Below are 13,268 nucleotides of genomic sequence, written 5' to 3'. Positions count from 1 at the left end.
AAAAAAAAAACCCAAAAAAACAAAACAAAACACCACAATGGATTTCAGTGCAATGTCTTAGTGTCTTAGTATTTCTAAGAATAGTTAAGCAGCAAGAGACAAAAATCAAAGCTCTGTTGATTCCAAACTGTTTAAAGTAAAAAAAGACCAAACATTTGGGAAGTTACTGGGGGAAAAAAATGACATTACTACACACCTATTAAATTAAAAAAATTACTATGGAGCTGGAGAGATGGGTTAGTAGCTAAAAGAACTGGCTGCTCTTGCAGAGGACCCAGTTTCAGTTCCCAGGACCCATATGGCAGCTAACAACCTCTGTAACTCCAACCTGGCCTACACACTGAGTTCCAGGTCAGTTGGGCCTACAGAGAAACCCTGTCTCAAAAAAAAGGAGGGGGGGCAACACAAGAAATGCATGAACCTTTCAGAAATCAGTCTGGTACCCACCTGGTAGGCAACAAATTAAAAAAAAAAAAGAAAATCAGTAGTGCAGTCTTTCGTACCTAACTACACATGGGCACATTTAAAAGCTCTGGAAAAACATAAACCAAATTTAATATTGGGGAGGGAGGAAAAGTGAGACAGATTAAATAAGCAAAAAACTCTGTACTGTATAACTAGCTGTCCCTGTTTTATTTAATCTTCTGATTACTGTGGATTAACGAGAAAATACGAAAACCCTGCAGTATCTATGATAAGTCAATAATGATGAATTTACCAATATTTGAACTATAAAGAATTTTATATTTTCTCAAATGGTCGTTTTATTTTATAAAAACACAGAATTTATTGAAAAATTTAAGTCTCTAGAGATTTAATACATTTGTTTACTGATAAAGTACAGTAATTTCTTCTCTGATTTCTTTCAAACTCTGAGGGATTTGACTTGATTACGTCTCTTAACAGTTAATACCAGCACTAGTTGCTGTGTTCACAGAAAACTAAAAGGTACAGAGTTATGATATTGTAAACACCACTGAAAGCATGCTACACTGTCATGAATTATATGAACCTGCTATTCAACCCTCCCGAACCTTTTAAAGTGAAACAGAGGGCTGAACCCAGCCAGGGCTTTGTACTTGCTAGGCAAATGTTGTAACACTGCACTACATCCCCAGCTTTCAGCCTATATTGCTAAGGAACAATTCCACCCTTGAGGTATAACCTGACAGTCTTCACTGTCATAAAAGCAACCAAAAAAAACCTGATTATGTTCTTCACTGAAGGGCATGCATGTACCATAGGGTCTCCAATGAAAAAATTCCATAAATTATGTTTGATTATCATTTCAGTATATGTACATATCACATGATATTGAAGGACAAAAAATATGAAACTAAATTATAAACATAGAGGCACCTACAGGCTTTCAAGAAAAAGGAGTAAAAGGGCTGCCTTAAAATAATGTAAATAAAAAGCTGGGTATGGTGGTGCATGCCTTTGATTCTAGTCCCCAAGAGGCAGAGGCAGAAGGATCTCTGTGAGTTCAAGGCCAGCCTGGTCTACATAGGCCAGCTGGAGCAACAGGGAGACCATGTCTCAAAAACACCAAAAAAAAAAAAAAAAAAAGAGAGAGGAAGGAGAGGGAGAGAGAGGGGGGGGGGAGGAGGAGGGGAGAGAGGAGAGAGGAGAAAAAACAAAAAGAGAGAGAGAGAGAGAGAGAGAGAGAGAGAGAGAGAGAGAGAGAAAATCAGAAAGGACTGAATCCTCAGAAATCAGTTCCAATGTACTTTTCTCTAAGTTCATTCACAGACACCTGAGCTGCCACTTTCTTACCACCATCAGCTTTCAGTGAAGTTAAATTAATTTCATTATATAATCCACAAAAACACTAAGTAAAACCAGAACCATCCTGGGAAGGAGTAGGTGAAGCTGGGGAAAACAAACCTTATTATGAACTAGTATTCATCTTCTGTTACACTGTTAAATATGAAAACCAGCCTCATTTTCATTTCTCTCCTCTTCTCTAATTGTCTCTTAATGCAACAATCAACCTCTAGCCTCTCTGTATGTCTCCCTTCTCAGTTCAACTTCAAGTTGGCTATTCTTGCTTTCAATCTCTGTCCTATTCATTTTTCAAAATGCCCCAACCTTATTCCTTCATCTACATAAAAACCTTTGCTCTAAGCAAAGATTTTTTTTACTTTAATTGTTCAACTCAATGGAAACCCTGCTTTGATCTTTTGGGCACATTTGCTGTTGGGCACTCCATGTTCTTGGTTCCAGGACCCTCCAACTGTCTTACTATGAGTATGTCCTTAAGAGGAATTCTCATCAACAAAAATTCTCTACGGGCAAACCTCAGTGTTTGTCCTGAGTCAAGTCTGCTTTTATTTAAGACAAATAATATATTATTCTACCTTTAACTCCTATCAATATACAGATGAATTAATTTCAAACAAACCTCCACCTAGTTTTCTGAGCTCAAGTTTCATAAACTGCTTGTGGATCAAAGGTCGCTTGAATGGAAATGGAACTCTCAACCTAAGGGTATCTAAGCCAGTCATACCCAACTTTGCTTTTAAACCTGTCCTATGTGGCAGATTTAAAGCTTACCTTGTTACCCAAGTCAGAAAACCTGTGCCAGAAAGTTTACCTGTTCTGTAGAGGATGTTTAATATAGTGCTCTGGGTTAGCAACCTCCTGATTAGATTCTGTTTTATCCTCTTCCGTAGGTGGGGGATTAGTAGTAGGAGTGGTTTCCTAGTAGAAAATAATATAAAACAGGATTTAAAATTTTTTAAACAATCATGACAGCAATATTGCAAATAAATTTGAGCTAAAGAATTAGACCAATCATTTCCTAAAGCAGACTACAGACCAACCTCTAAATGAACCAGATTATCCTAGTTCTTAAGAGAAAAAGGTTTCTCAAATTAAAAAAAAATTTTTAACGTTTCTCAAATATAAAAATTACATTAAAATTTTTATATGTCCTCCCACTTGCACAGTTTTTAATACCAAGATCATCAAAGATTATGCAATAAAATTCAAAGACCCAATTATCTTTAACATATACTAAAATACTGTGTGAGGGCTGGGGATGTAGGCCAATAGTAAAACATATCCTAGCATGCACAGGGCAGAAGCACACACACACTCACACACAATGAGATGCCATCACGGGGCAGAGCAGAGAGGTAAAGCATAACAACTATACTGCAATGATGAAAAACAACAATAAAAAGCAATTTTCTGCAGGGCGTGGTGGCGCATGCCTTTAATCCCAGCACTCGGGAAGCAGAGGCAGGCGGATCTTTGTGAGTTCAAGGCCAGCCTGGTCTACATAGTGAGTTCCAGGATAGCTGAGGCTACAGGGAGACCCTGTCTCAAAAAGACCAAAATAAAAAAAAGCAGTTTTCTAAAGTGGTCAAGCCAGCAGTGCAGAGGCACGTGTCTCCATTGATCCCTGGAAGAACACTGAAATTCTCAGCTGCAACAATGAAAATGGTGAACGCTGACTAGGACATTATTCTTCTTTTAGGCACAAACCTGAATATATAAAAATGAGGAGGAGCCTGGAAATAATCTAAAGCTAGAATTCACTACTTTCTTCTTTATTCAGTCTATAAACAGGTCTCAACAAAGAATAGCCAGGCAAGGCATTAGAAGCTGAAACAAACGTCAGTGCCGGCGCAGAGCGGGCAAACACAAACACCCATACCCTCACACCCACAGGCACTGTAACAGCATTTGGTCACCAACTTTTAAGATGTAAAAAATATTTATTACATGAAATTATCAGAAAAAAAGTGATGGGGAGATATGGGAGGAGTTGGAGGGGAGGGAGTGGGCATGGATTTGATCAAAACACCTTATATGCATGTATGAAATTCTCAATAATTTATTTATTTAAAAACTAAGAAAATGGGCTAATATTACAGATGCGCTCCAAAGGCTCCTTTTGAGGATTACCGAAAGACCTTTGTTTAAACATTATGAATCAATATCAATTTTTATTAAGTCTTTATAAAACTAAAAAAAAATTTATTTATGTATTCATTTCTCAGTGCTGGGTATCAAGTCTAAGGCCTTGTTTGTCCACTTAACTACAATCCCAACCCAAGAATTTAAAGTGAACCATGAAAAGAGATGTATGTCACATAACAAGATATGTAAAGTCAGCTATGTATGCTCTAAAAGGCCTCAAACCACAGGTGGTAAGCACTCTTTTTTTTGGTTTTGAGAGAGGGTCTCCCTGTAGCTGCAGCTGGCCTGGGTTTTAAAACATCAACATGTAACATACGCAGGAACAACTTCATTCTCTTAGCCTATAAATTACTCAGGGATCAAAGAGATGGCTCAGCAGGTAAAGGTGCTAGCTACCCTAACCTAATGTCCCGAATTATATCCCTGGAACAGATGTGGTGGCAAACACCTGTAAAGCCAGTACTTCTATGGGGAAAGGAAGCAGAGATGAAGCACGAAGCGCTGACCAGAAGTTTGTGGGCCAGCAAGCTTCAAACATGCAGCTAGCTTGCTCTCTCTCTCTCTCAACAAAAATTTTAAATAAAGAAAAGGGCTCATGAGATGGCTCAGTGGGTAAAGGTGCTTACTGCCAAGCCTGTCAACCTGTGGGACCCATATGGTACAAATTGATTCTCACAAGTTGTCCTCTTGACCCTCCCCGGCCCCGCCACCAAAATTTAAAAAAATACATTAAAAAAAAATTCACTCTGAGCATGTGCTATGTCTTGATTTTGCTCACAATTGGGATTACTAATGGCCACAGTGCTTAACAGGAAATTATGCACTCTTAACTGAATAAATGTAAATGTTTTCACACAGTATTCAAAGCCCTAAAATCTACATGGAGTCAATGAAAATTAAAAAATTCCTAGTATTTTTCTCGAGTCAAATTTAAGTCCTCAAATAGACCATAATACTGAATGCCATTTCCTACCAAACAAGCTTAAAATAATGCCTTGAGACAAACAGTGGGAATTTTAATGAGTTAAAAACAGGAATAGTGGCCAGTGGACACTGGGGACAATGTACCAGAGAAGCCACAAACATTTATGCAAAGACCCTTCACAGGTCCCGTGCTGACTCTTAAAACTGGCATGTTCACAGTGTAACTTTGGGTAGCCTACCAAGAATACCCAAGTCAAAACTTCAGCAGCTACAGTGCTAGGGAAACTGAACTCAGACAGTCAAGGGGGAGGGGGTGGTTGAAAGTCCTAACTTTCAGATAAAAGTCATATCCTAGGACTATTGTGGCACTATAAGGTTTAAGTCTTACTAGAAAAGTAAAACTGAAACACATCTAAGAAATACTAAAAGCAAGCCTTGACAGTGTCAAGAATATCTATAGATTACCTCCAAAAATAAAACTCTCCCTTCTTCAGAAGAGGACAATATAATCTTAAACTCCTATGAGAATTAACTACAGTACAGCAACTACCAATTAATCAAACATTACAAGGCATGCAAAGAATTTTTTAAGTGACTAATGGTTAAGAGATCATAATCCAAAGATTATTCAGATAATGGAGTTACCAGAAAAAAACTTATTATGATTACTATGGCAAAATAAAAAGATGAAGAGTGGATGTATCTGTTTGTTGGTGTTTTTGAGACAGTCTCTCTGTAGCCCCAGCTGGCCTAGATCTCACAGAGGATTAAAGGTGTGTATACCTGGCCAACAATGGACATATTTAAAAAGGAATTAAAATCTATTCTTCACAAGAATCAAGCAGATATTCCCAAACTGCCAACTACATACAATATCTAAAATTAAGAGCTCATTGAGCTGGGCATGATGGGGCACACCTGTAGTCCCAGCTACCCTGGAAGTCAAGGCAAAAGGATTGTGAGTAAGCTGGAGGCTGGCCTGGCCAACACAGTGAAGAGCTTACTGAATGAGGAAAGAGAGACTGAGCTCAGCAGAACAATTTGTGAATTCAAAGGTAGGTCAAAAGAAAACATTCAAACTGAAGCACAGAAAAGGCAAATAATGAACTTCAAAGAGAAAGAATGGAACAGAAGCAACATGTAAAAATTCACCAACTCTAAAAAGTCAACTCAGATTCAAGCAGCTGAGGGAATCCAAAGCAGTATAAATGAAAAAGATACCCGGGGGAACTGGGTATAGTCAAGAAAGTTTTCATGAAAGCCACATAACTGCTAACTTCTAAACAGAAAACCACACTACAAGACAACAGAATGACATTTTAAGTACTAAAGGGGGGAGGGAGGGGACCCATTTCATCTCACAGTTTGTCTAAGGAGCTGGGCCACAAACCATGGATTCAAAGTAAAAGGAATACCAAAGAAGCTTTCAGCCAGGAGGCCTAAGATTCTAGATGGGGGGCTGGAGAGATGACTCAGCGGTTAAGACCACTGGTTGTTCTTGCAGAAGACCTGGGTTTGAATCCCAGCACTCACATGGCAACTAACAACTAACTGTCTGTAATTCCAGTGGCTGTCCTCTGCAGGCATTGTACGACATGGGTGCACTTACCTACATGCAGGCAATACACACATACACATAAAATAAAAATAAAATTTTTTTAAAAGTTAAAAAATATTCTAGATGGGAGTATAGAGATGCAGCCTTCCTCTCAAAGTTAAGTTATGTAAAGTAGCCACCTTTTCTCTAAAATACTTAGGATTAAAAATGTTTCAGTTTGCTTTTTTACATTCTGGAATATCTGCATAAATACAATGATACCTTGGGGGATGGGGACCTAAATATAGGCAGTACATTCAAATATTTATTATTCAAATATTTGTATCAAACACACATTATGAAAGGAGGCATTTTGCACAAAACTGTAAATAATTTTGTGCATTGAACAAGTATATATATTGAAATTGAAAGGGTTGGAAAATTATTTCTTGCCTAGAGACCCTGAAGACACTGTGTTGTACACCTGCATTTTGACTGCAACTCATCACAGGCATGAAGTTTCTCTCTTGTGGCATCATGTCAATCCTCAAAAGACTGGAATTTTAGATTCAATCAACACTCTGGAAAAAGGCAGCAAATCCTCTGTGAGATTGAGGCCAGCCTGGTCTACATACAGAGCTCCAGGCCAGACAAGAATACAGGGAGATCCTGTCTCAAAAAAACCCAAAATAGATGTAGCCCAGGCTGGTCCTGAACAACACGTAGCAACAGGTGACCTTGAACTCTTTTTTTTGTCTGTTCCTTTGTTATGCTGACCAGGCTGTCCTCAACTCACAGAGATCTGCTTGCTTCTGCTTCCTGAGTAGTGGGATTAAAGGTGAGTGTCCTAGGGACCCAAACTGTCCATGCTCCTGTCTCTACCTTCTAGGTGCCAGAATTACAGGCACACACCATGACTGCCTTGAAATTACATCTTAAATGCCCATGGTTTACTGTGTTTTCAGATTTACAAATCACTTGAAACAAAAGGTTAATGGCTAATTTAATACATTATGGCTATTCTGAAAATATTAGAACACATTTTAAACTTAATAGACACTTGACCTTAAAAGGCCACAGTACAGTAAGAACATTTCATGTTTGTGGAATAGAGAAGAGCAAAGCCATAGGATAGTACTGTGCCTATCTAGAAGACAGTGGTACCCGAAAGAGAGGGAGTATAAAACTGAGGAGTTAAGACTGGTAAATTGGAGAGAATATGAAAGGCCTCTTGCCTCTCACTGTGTGGGCAGTGGATGCCATTAGCTGTCAGGTCAAGTCAAGTCAGATAAAAAGACTATCAACTAAGTGCAAAAATATTAAACTCTGTTTTAGATTTACTGAGTGTATAAGGTTCAAATAAACATTCGATTTATAATTTAGGGATTCCAGGGTTTGATAAGTTGCCACACCAACAGTACAAAGTTGTTAAGGAAGAAAAAAGTCAAGCAACAGAAGGATATCTAACAATTAGTTGCAAAAAAACTTCAGTTAATTTTTCATTATATTCTGTAAAACTACTACATATTGACAACGTATTACCCCTGTGTAACAGTCTTAGTATTAAAGAACTAAGTGTTTCATCATTTCTATGGTGTTTTCAATAATAAATCTGATGAAACTTAAAACTCGTCACACCGCATTCATATCTACTTTGCTTCAATCCTAAAACCCTGCTATGCTTTTCCATGGTTTTGAATATTCAAATTTGCCAACTTGCAGACCAAACATAAACATAAACACTCTCCAAATAAGGTTTAGACTTCAAGATACTCATCTGTGTCCACCATTACCTTCATATCACAAATATTTGTTGTTTTCTTTCTAGTTAAGAAATGCCTAACCTTTAGTCTTCATTTGAAGTATGTAAAAGACATTAGTTTAGCGAATAGCTCTCTTGGCACTCATACAGACAACACTGCAGGTCCACACAACACTGGGAAGTAAGCTCCTAAAATCTAAAGGAAAGTTTATACCAATTTGACAATAATTAACTACTAAAATTAATTATATATATTATATAATTTTATGTATCATTTTACAAAAGTAATACATTAGTAACTTTTGGGGGAACGTGAGGAGGTCTCTAACCTGCCCCCCAAAAGACTATGTAGCAGAGGGAGGATGACTTTGAATTCCTGATCTTCATACATCTACCTTCCAAGTGCCAGGATAACAGATGGGTATTAGCAAGCCTGGTTTAAACTGGTAATTATTTTTAAAAGCACAAGTTTTTAACTACTATGTGAGATACACTGGTTTCAAATCAACTTAGAGCCACAGTACCCACACTTTGGAACTCCAGCTCTGCCACTCATTCACAAATGTGTAGTTCTGAGCATGTGGCAGTTTCACTGGGTCTCATTTTCCTCATCATAAAATGGGAATTACAGCACCTAGAGGATTTACTGCTGAGATTAGATGAATTAATAAATGAAAAGACTTTAAATTGTCCAGTCCAAAATAAATGTATGCCATATACATATGGGGAGTAACCTAAAAGCATTTGTTAGTGGTCTTTGAAAAATAACATACAATTTCCTTGTTCTGATTTGGCACAGTTCCATAATTAAAAACTTTTATCTTAAAAAGACTCACCCAAGAATTCTAACTGTATGGCTACATAGCTTTCTATTCTGCAAATAGCTGAGGCATCCTGCATGGCTATAGACAGCCATTTGATTCTGGAAAAAGATTATTACACGCACACCCACTTTCCTCTATTCTCTACATCATTTCCATTTTATGCTTCTAAGAAGGATTCACAGTGTCCCTCCCAGAGGAGGACACCTGATGATACAGTCATTTTGAAGTAGCATTCAAAAGAAGGGAGATATTACCTCCCCCTTTCAGTGTTGATGGTATCATACCTTTGGTCTCATGTCCTGTATTTTTTGCCTTAATAAATTAATGAATGGCCAGAACATAGTCTGGAGCTGAACTACTCATCCCCAAGAAATACAAGGGATATTAAAATCAAACATCAAAATAAAGGAGCTAGAGAAAGGGACTGTAAATAAGGAGCATTTGCCCACATATCATCTCATGCTTGCAAGCAATGGTACAACTAACCGCTCTCATATACCAGGGGGTGGTGGTGGTGGTGGCTGCAGACTGGCTCTAGTTGCAGCCCCTGATGAGTCTTTGAAACTTTAAGATAAATCCCTATTCTTTTATAAGAACAGGGATTTAAGTGACTAAGAATCCCTGTAAGCATCAATTTATTTACAAGCAGTGGTAAGGGGTTTTAGTGATGGTCCAAGAGTCTGGCACTCAAGTAATCAATAGCTGTCAATCACAATTAGTAATTAATTCTCTCAGATACTAATAATGTGGAAAAGCAAGCAGATGAGAAAATGGGGCACACCAAAACAGATTTCCAAACTCTGGAGAGATCTGGCTAGTTCTTTCAATTTTATGCAGGGGGTAGGGGGGTGAGGATGGGGGGAGCCTTAAGACAATGTTTCCCTGTAACTCCAACTGGAACTTACTATGTAGACTAGGCTGGCCTCAATCTCAGAGAGATCCGCCTACCCCTGGATCCCAAGGACTGGGAATAAAGGCTTTTGTGTATCACCACACCCGGCTAGTTCTTTCAATTTTACCATAAGGAAAATAAATTCACATGCAGTAGGTGTGAACATAATAAAAAAATGCTGAAGACATGATTACCACACCCAAACAACTCTAATACCAAGATGAAACAAAATAAATGTGCAAGTTTGATGCCACAGCACTAAATAAACAACAATATGCCTGGTCTAGTCCTTCCTATATTTGCCCTTGCTTCATTCTTTTAGTTGAACTGGAAAAATTGCAAGGCCACATCAGACACGCAGACCCTATCACATCACAGCAAAGACAGCAGTCTACAAGTTACTAACCCAACAGTCCAATAAGCTGAAGGTACGATGCTAAAGAAAGGTGAAATGAGAAGGATGTATGAAAACAGATGTACCAGAAAGGAATTGTATACACATCAGGATTTTGAAAATGGGAAGTTCAACCCATAAATCTCATGAAAACTGTCAATTTTTACTTTTGTTGCTGTTCATTTCTTGTTTCAGACAGTCTCACTGTAGGCCAGGCTGGGCTGAAATTCACTATGTAGCCCAGGCTGACCTCAAACAGTAGCAGATACACCTGCTTCAAATTCCTGAATGCTGGAATTACAGTAGAGGTGTGAGCCACCATGCCCAGCCTGAATTTTGTTACCTGACAGGTAACATGTTAAAGCCATTACTACCAGGTAATGTCCTGACTACATGTACATTATCCAAAAACAGTCAGTCTTCACAATGTGTGAAACCACTATCTCCACTGTTAAGACAAACTTAAGTTCTGAAATGTTCACGAGTTCCAGCTTTATTCTTCTAGAATTCTGCCAGAGTTTATGGCTAGGCACACTGTATGTCCTTGCTTTAGCTATATGTCGTTATAGCATAATTATTACCAAAACCCTTCCTTACGTATTCTCAAAGGTGCCCAGGTTGATCAGTGAATTGTATGATTACCAAGGAGGTACAACTCTACAGAATGCATTATGCTGGACTCCACGATCAGACCCACCATCTTCACAAACCTTGAATGCCATTGCCAACAATCTAGTAAAAAGGTATACTACCCTCATCAAGTAATAAAATTTCATTACTGGGGAAAAAGCAGGTAAATGCCAAGAATTATAGTGAGGTTATATAACTATTCAAGACAGCACATTGAATGTCTATGACAAATTCCACATATACAGATACAGGAAGAAAACAACCTTCTACAGATAAAAAGAACTTTTAATAAGAAACTGATTTAATACAAATATGCAAACAGACTCCATGACACCATACTCTTCCTTCTAGGATCCAAATACTCAAACCATAGTCTCCTAGCACCTTCTCAAATGTACCTTCTCTTGTACATAACCAGTGCACAGGAACAAGTAGAGCCTCTCTACCTAATAAAAAATCTTGGTGAAAATGCTAATACCTTGCCATATACACATTACTTATAGTAAGACATTAACAGCTCATGTGAACCATTCAACAGCAAAGTGTGCTAAGGATTTTTCAGGCCATCATTCTTGTCTGTACTAAGGCTTCAAAGCCATGCTGGTCCTAACCTGCACAGACAGCTACAGGAGAAAGCAATATAGGAAACTTAAGCAAACTACAAACCTCTGAAGGCTAAAGCACTGCTCACAGACATTTTTTTTCATGGAAAGGACTCTGAAATCCCATACATCAATCTGGTATGAAATACAGTACTTTATAGTTTTTTTCAATTTATATAAAATGGCATCTAAGCAGTAACAAAAAATACTGCTAGCAGGGGTACACAGAGGAAGAGCTGTAATGATCTGCTGGCTTTAACAATTTAAGAGTTGCTCGATTTAGCCAGACATGGTTGCGCACACCTTTAATCCCAGCACTTGGGAGGCAGAGGCAGGTGGATCTCTGAGTTCAAGGCCAGCCTGGTCTACACAGTAAGTTCCAGGACAGCTGGGGCCACAGGAAAACCCTGTCTCAAAAAGACAAAAAACAAACAACACCCCCCCCCCAAAAAAAAACCAGTTGCTCATTTTAGCAATAACCTAATTAAGTGATCAAAAAAGAATGACTTTTAAGTAAGCAAATGTTGGTCTATAGCAAAAATTTAATGTTTCTGAATAATCTGGAAGATGTATTTTTATTTTATGTTTCATATTTTTAAAGCCTACAGGCCACACTCCGATCTTCTAATGTGCCATTTTTAAATGTGTGTGCATTCTTAACTTTTGGAGGATGACAAGGTCTTGCTATGTTTCTCAGGCTGGCCTTAAATTCATGAAGCCTCAGGTTCCTGAATATTTGGTCTATAGGTATGGAAAAATCACCACACACAGTTTCATTCTTATTACGACTATTTACATTAAATAGAAACTATCAAAACAAAAATTTCCCCAAAATATATTACTAACAGATATCTAAAGTCAAATTAAGACAAGCATTTGCACTCAATTGTGCTGCTTGCAGTAACATGGTAATTTTTTCCCCTTTCCATTGGTTTAAATCCGTGAGAGATACAACATCACACGGATTCTGTGTCCAATGGCCTTTGCAGGAAGGCTATTTCAGAATTTGGCACGAACCACGTCACTGTTTCCATGGGCCTGGGTTACCTTTCCCCAAATTACTCTATAGTTTTGTTTGGTTTGCCACCAGGAGCCACTGTGTTTTTTGCTTTATACACATAAGCGCATCTCTTGCCTAAGTAGAATTCAGTTTCATCTCAGCCATAAACACCTTCAATTTTAAGAAGAGCTGCATGCTCTTGTTGGTTCCAGAGACCTCACTTATAACCAGCAAAAGAGGCCCTGCACCGCAGTCTTCCAGACATATTTGCCTTTTAGAAGTCCTGTTTCCAGCAGCCTCCACAAGCACCAAGATGGCGGAAAAGCCAACATGCTAATTTTTATTGCAATTATTCTTTAAAACACTATTAATATGGCAGGTTTGGTGATACAGTTCTTTATCAACACATACAACATGGCCCTGGGTGGGGAAGGAAACTTTATGAATAAAAATTTAAAGGCAAGGAGTTTGTTTGCTTTGTTTTTTGAGCCAGTATCTGATCACTTAGCCCAGACTGAGAATCTGGCCTCCACCTCTGATGGCTAGATCACAGCATACAGATTACCATGCATACCTGACAAACCTTTTCTTTTTTTAATTTTAACTTTCATTTTATGTGTATGAGTGTTATGCCTGCATGTGTGTAAGTACATCTGTGTCAGAAGAGGGTGTCGGATCCCCTGGAACTGAGGTTACACACAAATTGTTAGCCACCATGTAGATGTTGGGATTAGAACCCGGGTCTTCTGCAAGAGCAGCCAATGCTAACCACT

At 38.3% G+C, this 13,268-nt stretch overlaps 1 protein-coding gene and 1 pseudogene across 1 annotated transcript in view; both read right to left on the bottom strand.

Moving 5' to 3' along the window:
• The window catches only part of Eif4e (eukaryotic translation initiation factor 4E), a gene marked incomplete in the record, with an annotated part of 44,420 nt that overhangs the window by 15,501 nt on the left and 15,651 nt on the right, over nucleotides 1–13,268 (bottom strand). Inside the window, 1 exon segment of the mRNA XM_008826179.3 lies at nucleotides 2,597–2,703. Within this exon segment, the coding sequence (XP_008824401.1) occupies nucleotides 2,597–2,703 (107 nt within the window).
• Nucleotides 12,429–12,760, bottom strand: LOC103728055 (annotated as a pseudogene).

Source organism: Nannospalax galili, unplaced genomic scaffold, assembly GCF_000622305.1.
Source record: "Nannospalax galili isolate Female #2095 unplaced genomic scaffold, S.galili_v1.0 scaffold189, whole genome shotgun sequence".
NCBI classification, from domain to species: domain Eukaryota; kingdom Metazoa; phylum Chordata; class Mammalia; order Rodentia; family Spalacidae; genus Nannospalax; species Nannospalax galili.
The sequence above is the reverse complement of the archived record's forward strand: the minus strand, read 5'-3'. Positions and strand labels throughout refer to the sequence as shown.